Raw genomic sequence first — 22,114 nt, forward strand, 5'->3', positions numbered from 1 at the left:
ATAAAATTTTTAGTATTCAAAATCATCTACCAGCAAACATAAGAAAACAACTTAAAATTTGCATTTGATTACCTTGCCTCACATGTGAATATAATGCAAATTTCTGGACACTTTTTGAACAATCAAAAGAGCCTTTACCAACTGGTATGGTGAAAAATAGTTCACCTAGTAATCTAAATACCTATTACGAGTATGTTGGGAGTAGTTTCTGTCATGAGCAGCCTTACTGAAATACCACACATTATGTGCACTTACGTGTTCTAACGGACGCCTTAGTATGTACTACCGTAATCGATATTAAGTATCACAAGGGTACACAGCTAATCTACGTCCGTCAATATAATTGGATCAATATTTAACCGACTTGGAAAATGGGAGAAGGTACTTAAGTGTCGGAAGGCATTTATAAATGTAGGTACAGTATGAAAGGCTCCTCCTTTACGCCTTTTTAGGGTTCCGTACCCTAAGGGTAAAAACGGGACCCTATTACTAACTCGTCTGTCCGTCTGTCTGTCACCAGGCTGTATCTCATGAACCATGATAGCTAGACAATTACAATTTCCACAGATTATTTATTTCAGTTGCCGCTATAATAACAAGTACTAAAAAGTACGGAACCCTCGTCGGGCGAGTCCGCCTCGCACTTGTCCGGTTTTTTTTCAACAAAACATATGAAATAAGAAATGTTATACTAACGGTTTAATATGTTTCTTAGATGTATATCTGCATAGATTAATCATTTGCGCACACAAACCGCACAATCGCATAGTGTAAATCAAGACGCTAACATACAAATAGTTAATAGCTAAATATGTAAATAGCTATTTTTAATTGTGTCAATATTTAAGTGGTATAATATCGGAATTAAAAGTAATAAGGGTAAAAAGGTGGTACTCAATCAATAGTTTTGGCCGAAGCTGCATTAGCAATTTGTTTTATACATTGACCCATATTTTATACATTAAGTTTAGCGACTCGGAAAGTTAATAAATAACGAGTTGGGAAAATTATAGCCACGTCGGCGATAACTATCTAGAACCTTGTTTTCATTTTAAAAGCTTTTAATGGTTTTCAATTAATAGAATACTGACAGTGACATTTCGAGGCTTGAGAATTCGGTCAGCACTTAGCAGCGCTACAATATTCAAGTCGCAATTTAGATGCTTAAATTTTATTTGGGTAAGAGTAAATAATTCATTGCCTACAATCAGGGGAGAAACGAGGGGATCGTGTGAATAAGGTCGACGTAGTATTGTCGCTGCACCACTAGTACGTTTCCATCATTTCCATGTATGTGGTCAAAGACTACCTCCTTTAGACAACATATTATGAAGGATGGTATTTGAACCTCATTTAGCATCATACAACGACAACACACAATTTTAATTATTTACACGAATCAGTTATTTGTGCGATTTTGGAAAACCAAAATAAATTTATGTCCCTATTTATATAGGTTTTCACTTTTCAAAGAATGACGAATTGAGACACAGAGAGGTAGGTAGGTAGTATATAAAATTACGCACTAGCAAAATCGTTATCATTATCTAACGTAAGCTAGTATGGGAGCACCTATGTGTTGTCACGGCATGTCGTCTTATGTGTTCTTTCTAGAGGATGAGTGATCTGTGTATGTGACACATAGCAGAATGTGGAAGATCAAGGCGGTCGCTGCGGTCGCCGTTTCCGCCTCTCGTGCCAGGAATTCCACATTCTCATCAAAATTACTTCGATATTCTTTAATTACTTTAATGAAAGAAACCTTTGCCCATGCCCGCATTTCCCGTAATTTCAGTGCTCATCCGTTCCAATACTTCCAATACAGTTAATAAACCGTGAGTACATTTTCTGTTTAAAATATGTTTTCAGCTAGTCCAATTTGGCCAAGCAATTGACGCTTAAGTGGTAACCAACTATTAATACTAATTACGGGAGAAGCTACATACGTACTGGTGGTAAATTAAAGAAAATTGCTTGACGACATTGCGATGCCAGCAGGAAATAAAATAAAAACGTTGACGATATTTATTGGCGATTATTGATTTTCGTCTTGGCGTTTGCCAAGGTTCTTGAACTCTGCAGTCTAATGATTTCTTTAACTATCTGAACGGCCATCGATAGCAGCATTATAAATGTGGGTGTTAAATTATTAAACCGTGCAGAGCCTAGCAGAAAGGGAACCTCTGTAGTAAAATCGGAGTGATCGATGTCGCCGATTACCATCAAACCTGAGAGAAAGTACGACAAGGTACACACATAAATTTAATAACAGTATTAGATGTATTGGGTTGCAGAGACGGAGAGCAGCGTCTGGGTTGCAGGGCCGATGCGGCGATAGTACCGTTACCGGCGCGAGTGGCCGCCGGCTGCCGCACCACCATGCCATGTCTATTCAATAGACAGTTTTCACTCGACTGTGGTTAATGTCTAGTATAGCCTGATCTCAAGTCTTTCAACGACTACGAGTGGTTGGAGATCAGATGTATTCTGGTCCGCTTGAGGCGAAGTGGTCTATTAGGGTAAAGTACATCGCACAGCGAGCTCACGGCGCCACGGCCGCTCAGCGGCGATGGTCGACACGAGAGTAACCTACTTCTCACAACATGTTACACTAATCATATCAGATCAATGCTCAGCCTATTAAAGGCAAGTAAACATCTGCTAAATGTCAAGTAGATTAGAATCTTTAATAATCTTTAAATAGACGCCATTCTATTTGAGGATCTGATGTAGGTGTATTTGTATAATATGCCACCGTTGTTGAGTAATAATTATAATTGCCGAAATGTAACTGGGCGGAACGATCTGCTTAATTGAATTGATCTTGTATCTTAACTTACTTGTTTTCTGCAATCCAACAACAACTTTGGTAGAATAATAGTTTTAACACCTAGTACAAGTACTTGTTACACATACCCAAAAAGATATGACGTTATCCGTCATATTTTCATACTTCAATAATCACTATATGTTGACGATTATAAGTTCAACTAACGGAACATTGTACGAACAAAGTTTAACCAAATCCAACATATCCTGACAACAAGTTAGCTGACAACGTACTAGCTATTCAAGTCATGGATATGACAGCACTTTACGAAACGCAAATGCGACTAGATTGACGCTAGCCGAAGCCTTTGTCAAAGGAGCCTGACTAATCACCTTTCCACGGCCGCTCAATCCGCTCATAGAATATGCCGCTAATACCGAAGATGGCCCGTTACAGAACATGCATGACCTCGACTCGAACATTGTGATGTTGTCGTCTTGTCAGTGACTTGCACATTAATACGAAACAAAACAGCGCACTAATACATTACATGCAACCACACCCCGTCGCATTCTAGGACAAGTCAACATTGTATACACTAACTGTCAATTACATTCTGTACCTACCTATCCATTACCGGAAGATCAATCGAAAGCACTGAAAGTCCGTATCAAAATGCCCCGTATTCGTTATTGGTCATGTTTTCTCTCTCGGATATGTGGGTCGAGTCGTGAACGTTACTGCTTTGATTACATCGAAGAGAGCATTATTTGTTGCAATATTGTGTCAGGCCCGAATTTGGACGAAACCACTTAATAATAATGATACACATACTTAGGTAATATGTACTTTCACAGCTGAAAACTAAGGATTCAACATTAATCAGATAATGATCGCTGTTTTACGCAATGCCACGACTTTGTACCTACGCTTGACCTTTTAAACCTTAAACAATTAATTTCTTTGTTAAATAAACAATGAATACTTACGAATAATGCGAGTATTTTACGTAACGTAGCTGTCTTACAGGCATGTCACTATGCTTGTTGCGAAATAGGTAAAACGAATTTAAATTTCTCTTTCGGATCTTCTTTTCAGCGATACGAATTTATCACTTGTTTCGTGATTCGCAACGGCTTTCAAATGTGATCATCTCACTTTAGAGTTAAGATATTATAATTTGCACAGAAATAAATTTAAATTGGCATCTCATTCGGTTTATGGTTTTGACCCAGTAGCTGCACTAATCGCGGAATGTTGCCTACTAGCCGATTTACTCGGCAATTATTGCTGAATCTGTGCATATTTACTTGACCCAGTGAATCTTGTTTCAAATACCTACGCTAATCATACATGTCTACAATGGAATCGAATCGAACACGCTACACACAATTTCTAAGTTTACCCTAATAACAAATTAAATTACTTTCTATGAAAATATTATTTTATTCTTCGTTTATTTTAGTTTAAGTCAAGTCCAATGGAAACGGTTTTGATTTAAATTCAATTCAATTCTTGTCGGTAGAGTATCTTCCAGCATTCCCTATCCTGCGCCAGCTCTTTGACTTTTTAATACGACACGACCCCTACTTTTTTCTTTCACTTGATCTAAAAAGCTGCGTCTGGGTTTTCCTCTATCCCGCTTGCTTCCTATCCGCCCCTCCAGGATAGTTTTAAAGAAGTAGTCGTTTCGTATTAAGTGTCCAATAATGATTTAAATTATTCACCGTATAACCTTATTGCAAAACCATAAAGTCTACCGACGGACATAAGACTTTAAGTGTTGTTGTTAGTAGGTAGGTACTATACGTGTAGGATACTGTTTAGTCGTCCGGAAGCTGTGTAATTTATGTGACAATCGGATTAGGTATAACCTCGAAACCTCTTCCAAAGTTATGAAATTTGGTATGTATGTTAACTAAAGGTCTCTTTTTCATGTTCACACTATTTGACATTTGGGGACCTCGAGGATTCGTAGCTATCTTGGAAAATGTGTACCATCCTGGAGAAATTTGCGTTTTACTCTAAATCTACGTTCTCTGTGAAAATATGTTGTAAGGCAACATTAAAGCTTATTAAATTCTACATAAAAAAGTCCTAGATATCTTTGTGGAAAAAATACATCTTGTTATAGAAAATAACTGCTGAATCCAGATTTAGCGCTTTACCCTTTCAGGGGATATTCTCTTAATAGGAAACTTGTAGGAATATGAATTCTACTTTTGTCTATACATTTGCACAAGTATACCCCAATATCAACATTTTACTCGACTGCGTCTTAAACAGAAAGTAGGGTTATGGGTTAAAATACTGATAATCAGTACAACCTGTAGCTCAGGATACTGGACGGATTTTTTTAAATTACGTATCGGTAGATTTCTCTTGGCCTTAACAACCTGTTTACACTTGTTTTATTAAAGAAAAATCAATACAGCCGCCTTGAGAGGACGCCGAATATTAAATCATATTTTTACTTCTAGCGCCTAAAATATTGTGTATAGGCGCTAGAAGTAAAAATATGATTTAATATTCGGCGTCCTCTCAAGGCGGCTGTATTGATTTTTTTTTTCTTTAATAAAACAAATGTAAACAGGTTGTTAAGGCCAAGAGGAATCTACCAATACGTAATTTTAAAAAATCCGTCCAGTATCCTGAGCTACAGGTTGTACTAATTATCAGTATTTAAACCCATAACCCTACTTTCTGTTTAAGACGCAGTCGAGTAAAATGTTGATATTGGGGTATACTTGTACAAATGTATAGACAAAAGTAGAATTCATATTCCTACGAGTTTCCTATTAAGAGAATATCCCCTGAAAGGGTATAGCGCTAAATCTGGATTCAGCAGTTATTTTCTATAACAAGATGTATTTTTTCCACAAAGATATCTAGGACTTTTTTATGTAGAATTTAATAAGCTTTAATGTTGCCTTACAACATATTTTCACAGAGAACGTAGATTTAGAGTAAAACGCAAATTTCTCCAGGATGGTACACATTTTCCAAGATAGCTACGAATCCTCGAGGTCCCCAAATGTCAAATAGTGTGAACATGAAAAAGAGACCTTTAGTTAACATACATACCAAATTTCATAACTTTGGAAGAGGTTTCGAGGTTATACCTAATCCGATTGTGCTATACCTAGCTAGGTTAATTATTTTTATGAGTGATTAATTATTTAATGTTTTAGTTTTCTTAGGTAGGTATTTATTTTATTAATTGTAATTTTATTGGTCATTTTAATTATGTGTAATCAAAGAGAATATATAGGATAGAGGGTTACTGTCATAGTAAATTTTTTAGCCACAGTAAATTTACTGCCATCTATCGGCACACGCTTAAAACTAAAAATGAAATTGTATAAAAATACCAAAAATATATATAAATGATTTTTTTATTTGTATTTTTTTTTTTATGATTTTGACCCATGTTCTTGTACATGTGTTATAAATGTTAAAATTGAAAAATAACAAACGAAACCGTTAACGCCATCTAGCCGAGACTAGGCCAAAGGTGTAAACGACATCTGTCCGAGAATAAATTTTTCTTAATTTTCCGAGGCACGTTTTTTCCTTAGACTATTCATCTGATACGGAGTTACATAGGTCTTTGTGTGTAATAAACAGAAGATCGTTAATGTCATTGCCGTAGTAGTAGTAGTAGTAAATCACTTTATTCCCATACATTTAGCTACAAAGGCGAACTTATCCCTATAAGGTAAAGGTAGGTAGGTTCATTGCCCACTTTTTAGATCCTTATGATTTAAAAGAAACCTACATAGTAGCGTTTATTAAGGTCCGGCGTATACTGCATTGATTGGTATTATATTTTCACGATTACATATTTACTAAATATTTATCAGTACGGTTTTTACTCACTATTATGTTTAGTCGCTTTTGGCGACATGTTTCGGATTCTTTGGGAATCCATCCTCAGGCACGAGTGTCCGCGGCGGTTGTACGTCGTGCACTGCCCTGAGGATGGATTCCCAAAGAATCCGAAACATGTCGCCAAAAGCGACTAAACATAATAGTGAGTAAAAACCGTACTGATAAATATTTTGAAATATGTCTCACGATAGTTTAAGTGCGATTACATATTTACTCTTTATAATTATGAAGAATGTGCATAAAATTCAATATAATGTAGGTATGTCATACCAAACTTAACTGGCACAAATGATTTAAAATGTTGAATACAGTAAGTAAAGTTATTGGGAGTAGAAGTAAACCGTCGTAGTTAATAAATGTACAGTTATGCAGCTGCTCCGTGGGTGTAACACAGTGGCAATTATAAATGCCGGTGCCGCATTCTGTATTTGGCTACTGATTTACCATTCACACCGGTGTGAACAAACTGAAATTTTACGTTAGCGCTTGTTTGCGGAACTTACGGCCTGATTCGAACTTTAAGATGCATCAAAAAATTGCTGAAGATACGATATGGCTCGGATATATCAGTTTCAAAAGTGACGTTTTTGTTTGAAGAAACGTCACTTTTGACATATGCGATCCATATCCCATATCGTATCTTCAGGAATTTTTTGACGTATCTTAAAGTTCGAATCAGGCCATTAGTCTCAAATTATTTTACCTGCATCTTGAATCATGGCTTTTGTTGATATGGCTTTAGAGTTGATGTTATTACAGAATACAGAATACAGAACTTTATTGGTAAAAGCAAATTTTATTTTCTTACAATATATATATTTCTGCCCAGAATAACGATACTATTAAAAATAAATTCTTCTGAGATTCCTAATGATTTTTATTACTACAGTCATCAGAGAAAATGCTACTTAAAATAATGGAATTTGTAAATTACACCCAGAAAGCGTTTTATTTCTTAACATAAAATTATTTGTTTTGCCTAATCTACAATTGCTTATTTACACCGCTTTGAAATCACAAGATGTTTTAAAAAACGTTAGTATGACTAATTTAGGTAACTGTTCGTCATTTGTAAATGTTACCAGTCGGCCTAAGAAAGACTGTGACTGATTATAATTACGATAAGGTTCCGCGGGCCAAAGTATAAATAATGATTGTGATTAGGTCCACCGGGTGTTAAAATAATAGGTTCCGTCTTAATAAAGCCCAGATCGGTGTTAAAATAACACTGACTTAGGGTCGGTTGCACCAAACCGTCTGTCACCGTTTTTTTGTATGGAAAGTTTCAGTTCTCTGCGGCTTGACGTTAATCAGTCTATTAAGCACCTACCTACATTACTTAAATTGTACGCCAGGCTTGTTTTTTTAAAATTAACAAACGACATATACTCTTGATTCTTATCATTATGAACATACCATAAATACAATAATTGATAAAAATCCAATGATTGACAAGTGATCACGAATCAGCTACGCGAGCGGTCAGAGAATGATTACAATTGACTTTCTATTTCATGCTCCAAACCCGTAACCGTTCCTGAGTTTTTGAAGTGAACCGAGTGAAAAACGTTTTACTTTCTTAGAATACAGCCCTCTAACCTGTATTAAAGTGATTATTTATTTAAAAAAATTTTTAGATGAACTGTAGCATAGGGGAAACCAAGGAGGGTTGACACAAAATTTATTTTTTCGGTCATAACTCTGTTGTATTAAAAGCTAGATTTACGAAATCTGTATCATCATATAGCAAATTTCATAACCATTTACCACCCAGAACAGTAATATGATAGTGTTCTGAAAAAGATTTAAAACTATTAAAAAGATTTCCTACACTTCCAAGGCCAAACGCCGTTGCCTGGGACTACTCAATTCAAAAGATACTCCCCAAAATTCGGTTAATCACTGTAACACCTTTTCCGCAAACGTAGGACAAGATCTGGCAACAACAATCACGGATAGACTAAATGACTCCGAGGAGGAGCTAGCCGAAAAAATTTCACTACAACAACACTGTTCCACGTTCTTTATTTCTTCAACCGGCTGACCCGAATGAAATCGGCCATCTTATTCAAAACTTGAAGACGGCCAGTGCCCCGAGCACTGATGGGTTTAATAACACTCTCCTCAAATCCATCAAAAATTTGATTATTGAACCCTTGACTTACATCTATAATCTCAACATGTCTTCTGGTGTTATCCCTGAAATTTGGAAAGTGGCGACAGTAATACACATTTATGAAAGTGGATGCGAAAAGAACCCAGGTAACCACCGCCCAATTTCCTTATTGAGCTCATTTACAAACTCTAAGGTACGCGCTTGCATAAAAAAAACCGGCCAAGTGCGAGTTGGACTCGCGTTCCAAGGGTTCCGTATATTACACAATTTAAACAATGTATTTTGTATGTGAAACGTGAGTGAAATGTCTTTAAAAAACCCGTAGGGGTCGGATCAAAAACTAAGTAATTAAGTCCGACTCACGCTTGACTTTTTTATTTTTTATTATGTTAATTTTTTTCAAAATTTAAACCCAGTAGTTTCGGAGATAACGGGGGAAATGATCATTTTTTGCCTATTTTCTTGAATAACTTCTAAATAGTTTATCCTAAAATTATAAAAAATATATATTTAAGATTTTCACAATGAGCTCTTTCATTTAATATATAACACGATATATAGTTTGAAAAAATATTTTTTAATAAACTAAACTAAAAAATATTTTTTAATAAAGTAAACTTAATGTGTACCAAATTTCAACTTAATTGGTCCAGTAGTTCCGGAGAAAATAGGCTGTGACAGACGGACAGACAGCCAGACACGAGTGATCCTATAAGGGTTCCGTTTTTTCCTTTTGAGGTACGGAAAAGTTTTGAAAAAATTGGTTTTAATACTTTTAATATATATATACCTACTGCCTACATGTATATACTAATAAAATCATGTATGTATTAACATATAATTGGTTAATTATATGTTAACCAAGGGTTTTTGTACTAAACAACAAGGGGGTTCTTATCTAACATTCCCACGTGACACAATATTAGCATTTTATTAACTCCATTAGGGTGGTTTACGTTTGTATGGGAAAAATTCAAACTCTAGCTAGAAGAAGCGGCACACCTTATTTTGTTACACTTATTATGTTGATAAAATACTTACGCAAAGTTTTGTAACTTTATTACAACTGCAAGGGGGTGCTCAACCACTGAAACTTTTCAACGTATGTAATCCGAAAAAAAAATTTTTTTTTTTTTAGATTTTTATTTGAGTAATTGTTTTCAGTGTATTTTATTAGCATAATAAGTGTAGCAAAGTAAGCGGGTGCCCCGTCGGAAAAAAAAGTTTTTTTAACCACCCTACTCCCTATGTACTACCAAAAAGATATTTGATAAAGGACTTCGCGCACTGTTGTGTGCCCGGCCGAGATACTTCCGATAATAAATTCGTCCCTATTCTATTATCCCGCCCCGCCAAAACGCAATATTATTCAAATGCGACCTGTTTGTAAATCTGTTGGTTTATTGGAGTGAAAAGTTGTGTCTAACTCGACAACCCGCACGATATACCTATCATTTCGATATATTGTGCTTATTTATTTTAAATTAACGGTTTAGAATAAATCTTTTCTGAAGTTTTCAAGCCGTATTTCAATCAAGTCCGGCGAGCGATCGAATCTAACATGACTCAATTTACATTGTGCTGACCTAAATTTCACAACCCCTCGTTGAACCACTCAATCTAAATTTTCGAATTTGCTTATAATTAGTGCACTTCATCTAAAGTTTCTACTAATCATTCAATTCCAGATTACCTACTTAAAATTGTCTGGATCTGGTTAGATTTTATTTTAAAGTACCTACTTAATTTCAGAAATAAGTATAAAATATGAGTAAAGTAATCATTATATATCACTAAAAATACCAATCATACTTACTTAGATACCATAATTAGGTAAAGAACTCTTTTGCCCAAATTCATGACGATTTTAGGCGAACGAGCTAGTGTAAAATTGGTATGGTATAGGTACGAGTATGTACATATATACGCAATATTTAGTATTCGCAATGCATTTGCGGAGTGAGTTACGAGGGCGCACCGGGTGCGCTCGTGTCGTGCCACGCCACTGCTATTGTTGCCACCAGTTTGCATGAAAATAGAGAAAACTTTCCATGTATGTCACCGTTCCGAATATATAAAATATACACGTCTTTCTTTCAGGCTTTATTCCTGTGCAGCTGGAAAAAGTATTGTTTGCGGAAAAAAACAATAAAGATATTGTTGCATTGGCGATTAGCGTTTAAATTATAAAACTGTTTTGAAGCTTGCCCGTTTGACAACTTTTTTTTTACTTACTCATTATAATTCAATGTTTTTTAAATAAAATAAATGAAAGCCGCCATTACAATCGAATGAGCAATTAAGACATAAATAAGGATGGTTTAATCATCTGAGGCGTATAACTACTGAACGTTATTTATAACTCGTAGCTATGATCTAGAAACCAACACGATAATGACTAACAATTATGTTCCATCGGGTGAGTCACATTCCTACTGAAATTCAACGAAGTTCGCTTTCAAATCAATGAACAGCAATTACAAACAATTAGCGAAAACAACAATTGTATTTTCACAACCAATATCAAACACATACCTATTTAGAGTCCGGTGTTTACTGCATTTCTGCGTCACTTTTATCTCTTCGATACATACATGAATCTACGCGTTAATTTATTTTAACCAGTCTTTAGTCCCACATGCTAATATGAGATCATAATTCATCATGGGACATTTAATTTAACCTTAAAGTGTCATTCGGATGTCAAGTGCAGCTGCATTACTGTTACGACATTACTGCGGCGGCGAATGACACTCAATTTATCAAGGAAATTGACAGATATAGCGGCGACTTCAACACTGTAACAGTAATGCAGCCTACAGTTGCCATGCGAACGTCATCTTAAATCTCTATAAATACTGCAATGTCCATAATATTCAAGTCATGCACAATTCAATTCAATTCAATTTATTTATTTATTTATAAAATAATTAAAAGGTACAAAAAGGCTATTTGATGATTAATAAAAGAACAATAACCAAACGTTAAAATAAAAATAAATTTGGGATTTTACCTTATTATAACCAATATTGTACAGAATCTTGACACTGATTTAAATCAAAACTTGACTCGTAATTTTTAATAACTGTTAGCAAAAGTATCTAACATTTCTAGAAATTTGCTTTACTCGGTAAACGAACGGTTTCAATTGCACACCAGCGATTACTTCGCCCAAGGTGAAAAGCGACTTTCCTATGCTTACTAGTTTACTACTTTGCACCTAGTAGTTAAAAATAAATTTCTCCTATATTTACAAGATTTGTGTTGTAGCACAACTTGTAGCTTTAGAGCATAGCATATGTAAAATGAATGTTCACTACAGGAATGTGCAAGGGAAATCAATATTAGGACCATCGAATCGAAGAACTACCGACCTGCAAATCCCTTTGCTCACAACAGTATGGATAATTAGTGGAAGTGGAGGGGCGGCAGGCAGCGGGTAGAGATTAGTTTATAGCCGCAAGCACTGTTTCCACAACAACGACTTGCATATTATAATACCTAACTACTTGTCTCGCCCTTTAAACGGCCCAGCGTAATTAAGATTCTCTAGCAGTTTAAATATAACCACTAAGTAATGAATTACCAAGTCAAATTATTTGAAAGGCAAACTGTATCAGGTGGTAAGTAAGATATGAATAAATTTAAGCAATTTTCGGTAGGTAATGGCTGATTTGATTACAAATAGTCACGGGAGGGAGGCCTAAAATGGGTAAGCTAACGGAGAGGGCCTATAAGTTTTAGTTTTTATGTATTTGATTTGACAAACAAATTTGATTATCGAACTTCGATATAATATAAGACAAAAAGACTGTGTAATTTTGTACCTAATAAAAAATATATAAAAAAAACCCCAAAAACCCGTTTTGCCCTGCAACCTAGCCTAGCCTAGGGTAATCACTACAAACGATTAGAATTAAATGACAAATCTAATTTTGATACTTAGTGATAGCCTGATAGGGCTTAGCAAAATGAAACTGTATTTTATGCAGAAAGCAAGCCGCTTTTCCCAGTGATGAAACACAAATTTCATCCACTACAATTCAAGATGGCGGACCTTTTCCGAAATGGCGGTTGCAAAATTAAAAAAAATTGTAGACATAAAACGGCTGCACCAATTCTAGTGATTGATATATCAATCAATTTGTATTGACACCTGTAATCGAAAAAAATATATATCATTTAAGAAATTAAGACGGCGGCCGAATATTAAGAAAATTGTGTTTTTTTATAAGATATATTAAGAAAATTGGGTTCCGTACCTCAAAAGAAAACAACGGAACACTTATTTATAGGATCACACGTGCATCTGTCTGTATGTCCGTCTACCACAGCCTATTTTCTCCGAAACTACTGGACCAATTAAGTTGAAATTTGGTACACATAAGTAAGTTTGTGACCCAAAGACGGACATTTAACGTAAACAAATTTAAGATATGGGGGCCACTTTTGGGGGTACATGATAAAATTTAAAAATAAAATTTTTAAAACTAAGTATATCATGTTACATATCAATTGAAAGTACTCGTTATGAGCATCTCAAATATATTCTTTTGTCATTTTAAAATAAACAGTTTAGAAGTTATTTAAGAAAATAGCCAAAGAATGACAATCCCCCTCCCCCCCCCCCCCTTTATCTCCGAAACTACTGGGTCTAATTTTTTTTACAAAATATACAAAATAGCTCTTTACCTATAGATTACAGGAAAAACTATTAGAAATGTGCAGTCAAGCGTGAGTCGGACTTCATTACTTAGTTTTTGATCCGACCCCTACGGATTTATTAAAGATATCTCACGTTTTACATAAAAAATAGGTACATTGTTAAAAATTGCGTAATATACGGAACCCTTGAAACGCGAGTCCGATTCGCACTTGGCCAGTTTTGTTCCTTCTAATGAAAATAACAACTAAATATTCTATAATATGGTCACATATTCTTTAATTTAAATGAAACCTGATAATATTATCTACAAAATAAAATAAAAATGCTTGACAATTCGTCGAGTACTTTTTGAACTATACGCATTACAAAAAGCGCGTAACTGCCGTCCGAAACGGCCCGCTCGCGCCAAAATTTTCAACTTTGATGATATTTCTTTCTTTTCAAAGGTGAAAAAGAACAGAAAATAAATTTACTTTATTTAATGAGCTATAAATAAATAAATGTGTTTTCGCTTAATAATATTAAGAAAATTGTGAAATTTTCGTTTTTTTTTCCTTCTAATGAAAATAACAACTGAATATTCTGTATCATGGTCACATATTCTTTAATTTAAATGAAACCTGATTATATTATCTACAAAATAAAAAAAATGCTTGACAATCCGTCGAGTACTTTTTGAACTATATGCATTACAAAAAGCGCGTAACTGCCGTCCGAAACAGCCCGCTCGCGCCAGAACTGACAGCTTTGATGATTTTCTTTATTTTCAAAGGTTAAAAAGAACAGAAAATATATTTACTTTAATTAATGAGCTATAAATAAATGTATTTCCGCTTATTACTTACTCCTCGTTATCATTTTCGTCAGATGTGGTTTAACTTACAGAAATTGAATATTCATATGAAATCAGAACAAAATACAATACCTAATATAAACTAAATTAAGTACATATATAGAGATAAACTACGCCAAACTGTCCCGCCCTCCATTACTATTGAAATAGGTAACACACATTGAAATAGTAATTAAGGGGCGGGAGTTTTTGGCGTAGTTCATCTCTATATATGTATTTAATTTAAAGAGAATATTACGCGAAATTCTGCGTAGGGGGCGCCACTACTACAATCTATCACAATCTGAGGGTCTACCGCGAAACTAGAGAGTCGTAATTTTGTTATCTAACCCCTCTATTAAGTACTCTTGCATATTCGAGCGATAAAGAGGCAGATAGCCGAGTTTCGATTTTTGCGTTTCCCTTTGTAAACAAACCGCCTTGATACATCAATGTCATATTTAATTGTCTGTGAAACTTGTCAAAAAACAGTTTAAAGCACAGGATGTATAATTTACTGTATTGTTTACGATGGGTGCTGCACTCTGGCGGCAGAACATTGCAGTAATAACCCCTATTATATTAGGTATATTTTGTTCTGATTTCATATGAATTTTCATTTCTGTAAGTTTAACCACATCTGACGAAAATGATAAAGAGGAGTAAATAATAAGCGGAAATACATTTATTTATTTATTCGTAGCTCATTAATTAGAGTAAATATATTTTCTGTTCTTTATTTTTATTTTTTTTATCTTTCAAAACAAAGAAAATCAGCAGTTGTCAGTTTTGGTGCGATCGGGCCGTTTCGGACGGCAATTACGCGCTTTTTGTAATGCGTGTAGTTCAAAAACTACTTGAAGGATTGTCAAGATTTTTATTTTATGTTGTAAATAATATTATCAGGTGTTATTTAAATTAATGAATATGTGACCATATTATAGAATATTTAGTTGTTATTTTCATTACAAAGAAAAAAAATAGGAATGTTTGGCCGCCATCTTTAATTTCTTAAATGTTTTATTTTCGATACGAATTGATTGATGCCCCAGTCACTATAATCGGTGCAGCCGTTTTGTGTCTATATTTTTATAAAGTCGCCATTTTGGTAAGGTGTTACCTCGGATGAAATCCTCAGATTGGTCCCTAATCTCACTAGGCAAAGCTGCTGGCTTTCTGCATCAAATGCAGCTTTCGATGTAAATATCGCCGTTTATTCAAATAATAATTTAAATTTATTCAAATAATAATCTTAAGGGGCCCACTGACTATCAGTCCACCGGACGATATCGGCATGTCAGTTGTTCGGAACTGTCAAATTTTTGTTCTAACTGACAGGCCGATATCGTCCGGCAGACTGATAGTCAGTGGGCCCCTTTAGACCTATTTTAGCAGTTTGTAGCAAATTAAGTGTAGGAAATTCACGATATAACGTCTCAATTAAGACTTTTGATTTTTTAATATTTGTTCATCATTCGACAAGATTACAAAATTACAAAAATTCAGGAGTGTTCCAATAATCATTACATATGCATTCTTTTACATTCGCACTTATAAAACAGTGTCTACCCGCTTTACCCGTTTTAGACTCCTCTCCCGTGGATTAGGTACCTCTGTGTACGAATACAGTTAAACCTGAACGAGGAACGTTTTACGACGAGCGGCGGTTCGCGAGGACGAATAGGCAGGTTTATGTCTGAATGGCTCGTATTTATTTAACAAGCAAGCAGAGCCGGTGACAGATACTCCAGAGCAAACCTTTTGACGCTACATTTATCGTAAAGTATTTCTTTGGATTTATTATTAGAATTAAATAAATATCTCAAATAATCCATATCACATGAAAGACTTGTCTAATGTATAAAATCTGCCATATCATGAAATTCCTAGGCATAATTATCACGATTCCGTAAATATTTACTTAATCACAAAATGGTTGTGGGAAACACGTATTCGTCTTGAAAGACCTATCCAATGATATCCAATACCATAAGGTTGAAGCGAAAAAAATATTCATCCCCACTACGTGTGGACGTGTCCTAATTTTTATTATCAATCGTTTTTATTTTACCACTTTGTCGGCATGATTGATTTATATATCCCATGCTAAATTGCAGCTTTCTAGCACTAACAACCACGGAGCAAAGCCAAGTGCGTGTTTGACCACGCATCAAATCTGTCAAAATCCTTTATCTTTTAAAAATGCGTTAGCGTATCGAGCTCGAATTCTCAAGGTTCCTTGAAGCTGTGAATAAAACCAATGCTCTCAGTCAAAGCTATTAAAACATGTCATCTGTGCCGCATATTTATATCATATTGAATTTGATCACCTGATGAGTGACAATTACCTATTTAGTTCCTCCTTTGTAATTATACTCGTATGTTAACATAATCTCACTTTTAATGCTATGATTCTTACTTTATCGATGTACCACAAATTTACATAGTTAAGAATAAGAGATGAAATTAATTTTATCATGTTTGATTAGATAACCTCATAGCTACAATACAAAACCTACCTACTTAATTTTTTGTTCAATTGCTTTACTTTGTTATTAAGCTAAATAATAGGTACTTACGCATTATCAGTGACATCACAGCTCTCGTCAAAGTCGCCAATGGTGTCGAGTGAAGCACCAGAGCCGTCCTCCCGAGGATCCGCTGTCGGAGGTGGCGGCGGCGGCGCCGTGGTGGGTCTTGGCAGTGATGGCGCCGAGTCGGTTCCATATTCTTTATAATGCGTCTTGGGAACAAAGTCTATCAATCGAGGTAACGCTTCAGGCGGTGGAGCCTCTTCCATTTTTTCAGGTGGTTTATTTTTCATCTCGTCCTCGGATCTTTGCAACCATGTTTCGATACAATTTTTCTTTGTTGGTGTTAAAAGTTGTTCCGGTACTGGCGGCGGAGGAATTTCTGGAACAGGTATAGGTCTTGGCTTCTTTTCACTCACAGAACGCTCAATTTTTGTATTTCTTGGCATTGGTTTAGGCTTTTCTACTACTATGGTTTCAGTCTTGATTTCCGTTTTTTCTGTCATCTTACTGGTTTCACTGTGTTCTACAGTTGTATGGAGAATAGTGTTGTTGTTATTTTTATCACTAGACTCAAGTTTTTTAACAGATGTAGTCGTATCATCTGACAACAGAGTAATTTGTTTCAAAGTCTCGTGGTTACTTAAACTTTTGATATTTACATTTTTATCGTTGAATTTAGATGATTCCTTAATATCGAATTTGTCCTTTTCTAGGAACCTCGTACTTGATATATCGTTTAAAATGTTAGAATCAATGTTTTCAATGCAATTTAAGACTTTCTGTATATCTATGGTCTTCGGTTGCATAGTAGGAGTGGACGGAATACTGTTTTCTACAGAGTTAGCCATAGATCCCAGTCGGTCAACTACCGTGGAGATTGAACTGCCTGTATCATCTGACTCTGCATCTGCGAGTGCTAGACATCGCTCCCATTCTGTTGAGAGTAAGTCTATGTAAACTTCGGCATCCGGAGGCATTGTTTTGCCGTCGGACAGACGACGCACAAGGCGTCTAACTTCTTCCGGGGAACCTCTTTTTAAGTAAGCTATTCCCTCTTTGCCTTGCCGATGTATATGACTATCAAAAGAAGATTTTCTTGATAATTTTGTTAAATAAGGTGTTGCTCCATTCTGTTGTCCATTTATTATATTGTCTTTGTCGTGTCCATCAGTGCACAAAATTCCATTTTGTTCACCTACAGTTTGAAGAGTTTGTTTGTCTTTAAATGAGTTTTTCTTGCCCAATTTTCTTGGTGGAACTGGCGGCGGCAAAGTTGTAGGTCTTGTTATTTCTGTCGATTGTTTGCCTGATACCATCGAGTCCACAATTGTCTTATCTTTTTCAGATTCATTCGTGGTTTCAAAGTGTCGTACGAGTAAGGTCAGTTTTTCGTCAGAATCTTTTAGTCTTCGAACACAGTCTATTCTAGTCAATTCTGAGACGGAGATGCTATCGATAGCAAGTATTTCGTCACCCGGTATTAGTTTACCCCATGGTGCGATAGCGTTAGCTGCTGGGCTGTCTTCCGCACATGACTGAACCAGAAGTCTTCTGACCTTTTCCGCTGCAGCGGATCCTCCTTCAAACTTGAGTCCTAGCCCAAGGCGCGCACCTCGCGGCCGGCGCACGACCACCTCCGCCGCACCCGCCGCTGCACCCACCGTCAGCACGGTGACAAAAGTACTTCTTGACTCTGGAAACTCCTTGGGAGCAGGCCGACTCTCGCCCACTGGAACTATGGTGACAAAGTCGTCGCCAACCACGTCCGCCGCCATGACGCGTACAACGCGCGACGGCGCTGTTTATCAAACACCGCTCTCAGACACGAATCTGTAGGCAAAAAATATTCATGAACTTGCGTAACAAAAATGCATGAATGTTTGAAGTTGCGTTCGCATTGGATGGCACGCGAGGACTGGCACGCCTGGCCTCTCTCTTTCACTGTCGCTGCACTTGAAAGGTACAAGATGAGCTAAGATCGGAAATAAACTCCATTATACGTATACGTATGCACTTTGGCGAATACTCAATGGCGACGTAAATATAAAAGGTACCATGTCGCGGAGGGATATTTTTGTGTATTATTATCTTTTGGCGTAGTTTTTAGATTAATGTTAATAAGGTACCTGGGTCGAATATGGCCACGTTAAGGTCTGACGCCAGATTATATATAACGCACTGTATAACAGTTAGTGTAAGGCCTGAGTGGACGCTCAAAGCGGAGCGTTCGGCGGGGCGTGCAGCGTGGCATCGGGCTCACGAGTGATTTGAGCAGCGTGCACTAAGACCGCTCCTATAGGAGTTTGAGCGGCCTCCATGCACGCTGCTCTAACCCCTTGGACGCTCGACGCCACGCTGCACGCCCCGCCGAACGCTCCGCTTCGAGCGTCCACTTAGGCCTTACACTTAGTTACAAGTCAAATTTATTTTATATCGTATTTAATTAGGTAACTTATTATAAGCACGAAAAAACCCTCGAACGAATCTTGTGATTAGTTTTTAAAACTTTAGAAAATGGTCATATTTCCGACAGTGTATGTTAATATGACCAAGTGATGGCCATATTAACGCTATGAACTGAACACGGAGGTAATTTTTATTTCTAAAGTAATTTAGAACTACAAATAAAATGATTTTATAGAATCTATACTTGTTTATTTATCACAACGACATAAGAATAAAAAATAGCTGATGCCCGCGACTTCGTACGCGTTGATTTGTATGTTTGTGGCTATATATTCTACAAGAGCATAGAACATTATGCAGCAAAAGATAGCTGAGCAGTAGGGACGGTTAATCATTTGTTAATAATTATACAAATCTCATGCTTTGTTCTGGATATAATCCCTCTTAACCCCCTTAGAACATCGTCATCACATCGTCAGAACCGCTGGACCTTCGTGGCTACAGGTGGCCCAAGACAGAGAGAGATGGAACCGTTTGGAGGAGGCCTATACCCAGACAGGGGTTCTTGCAACAGAACCATATTAATAAAACAATATCTAATGTATATACACAAACACTTAAAGTAATGAAGCATTATTTTTATAAAGTAAAAATTGTATATAGAAGTTAGAACAAAAATAAGTAAAAATATACTAACATTAGAAAATAGTAATACTTAAATAACTAACATGAAAACTGTAATCTTAAGTGCAAGCAAGGAATAAAAGGCTATTTTATTTTTATTGATTTTATAACCCCCTTAGGCCCACTTGCACCATTCCACTAACCCGGAGTTAACCGGTTAAACCTGGAGTTACCATGGTTACCCGTAGGTACAATTTGACACTGGATTAACGGTTTAACCGGTTAACCCCGGGTTAGTGGGATGGTGATAATGGCGCTTAAAATATTTACAAGTCTACTATTTAAAAAACAATGTTCGCTCTCGATGATGTAAACTTTCAACCCATTTTAACTCCCTTTGGGAATAAATTTCTAAAAGGGCTGAAATCACTTTTCTTGTTTTCTATTATTGTCTTTTTACGACATTTCAAGTTCACTATTTAAACAAATTCTCGTTCCCGATGCAAACTTTCAATCCTTTTTTCACCAACTTATGGAATGAATTTTCAAAAACGGTGATATCAGTTTTCGTCTATTTTAATATAATGCCCTTTTACCAAGTTCTATCCCCTTTTTAACCCCCTTAGGGGTTGAATTATCAATAACGTTGAAGTAACATTTCGTGTAATCTTATATTATACCTTTCTAAGAAGTTTTAAAGCATTTGTAATGGATTCAAACTTTCAACCCCTTCTTAAATATTTTAGGGAATGCATTTTGAAAACGTTGGAATAACTGTCACCCGCTCAAAAAAATGTTTGATCTCCATACAAGTTTTCAACACCTTTTCCACCACCTTAGGGGATGAAATTTCAAAAACGCTGAAACAAGTTTTCCTGTTTTTTAATAAATTACCTTTAATATTGTCTTCGGTTACCGCGATAGTTACTCATGAAATAAAACTATGAAAACGGATTATATCGCGTATATTGAATTTATAATACATCCCGACGTTTCGAACCCTTTACAGCGTTCGTGGTCAACAGGTGACTGAGGAAAAACTACAAAGTGCAAAAATACCCACATACAAAATATAATGAACCATCATAGAATATAAACTTTAAGGCTGGTTGTACATGCAAAATCGGTTCATTAGGCTAGTTATACAATACAACTATTACAAGTTACAACCCCTTACCAGTACCTTACCTTTATACAAAGTTTCAAATTCCCAGCTTAAAATAAAACTTGAACCCCATACAAACTTTCATCGCCCTTTTAACCCCCTTAGGGGTTGAATTTCTCAAAATCGCTTCTTATTTCTTGTACACTTTATAGATGCAAGTTTCGGCTCTTTGTTGATGAATCAGTCAGTCAGGACACGTGCATTTATATATATAGATGAAAATGTAGTGGCTGATTGTATATTAAAAATAAATGAAAGTCTAAGATATTTATTTCACAGCGAAACGTAATCTTATGCATACGGGCAAAGAGTGTGGAATTGCATCTTACCGAGTACCTTGAATAGATTTTCAAAGGAATTATTAACACTTATTGAAGGACGAACGAGTGGACAAGCAAGAAATATTATTAAAAAATACTTAATTGAAATAAGATATGTACCTATGTACGTACCTAATGTACCTATGTACCTAAAAAAAATATGTATAAATATTTAATATTAGTTTCCTTATCTCCAAAAATCTTTTCAATTTTTTATAGAAATAAGCAGCTTAAATATATTTTTTATTTTTTTCTTAGTTGCTCTTACTCACCCATTTCTAAACCAGCCTGTAAGTACAGTGCTCAATGTATTTTTTCTCAATAAAATGAAAAGTGGTAATGTTAAAAAATTGCCATTACTTAATGAGAGATAGGGAAGAAAATGTTCCTACAATCTTCCAATCACCATTTTGGTAACATTATAGCGTCATGACAAGTTTTGTTAATAAGTAATGATGTAGGTACCTACTTCCCACATGTCCGATCGTTTAAAACTTTCGTCGATCGATGCGAAAGTATAACGAGCGTATTTGGGAATGCGCTGACCACAGACAGCCTCATCATAGCGAGATGTGGGTTAGTAGCACCGGAGGCGGCGCGGCGCGCGCGCTGCTTTTCGCGGAGCAGCATTAGCATATTGCCCGGGGCTGGCTGGTCCGGTCCGTTATCTAATCCCGGGTCCCGTTCCGAAGGGCCGCTCATTCTCACGGCTCTTGGCAATTTTGCGATTACTATCAAAATTGAAATCCTTTCATTTTAACATTACCCCAAAAGAATAAATAGGGATATT

General features: G+C 36.0%; 1 protein-coding gene across 1 annotated transcript in view; it reads right to left on the bottom strand.

Annotated features, from left to right (window-relative positions):
- LOC134755834 (uncharacterized) overlaps positions 1 to 22,114 on the bottom strand; it is a 77,733-nt gene that overhangs the window by 33,061 nt on the left and 22,558 nt on the right. Inside the window, exon 2 of the mRNA XM_063692447.1 lies at positions 16,855 to 18,639. Within this exon, the coding sequence (XP_063548517.1) occupies positions 16,855 to 18,584 (1,730 nt within the window). The 5' untranslated portion in view covers positions 18,585 to 18,639. The remainder of the gene's footprint in view (positions 1 to 16,854; positions 18,640 to 22,114) is intronic.

The sequence above is a fragment of the Cydia strobilella genome, chromosome 3, assembly GCF_947568885.1.
Source record: "Cydia strobilella chromosome 3, ilCydStro3.1, whole genome shotgun sequence".
NCBI classification, from domain to species: domain Eukaryota; kingdom Metazoa; phylum Arthropoda; class Insecta; order Lepidoptera; family Tortricidae; genus Cydia; species Cydia strobilella.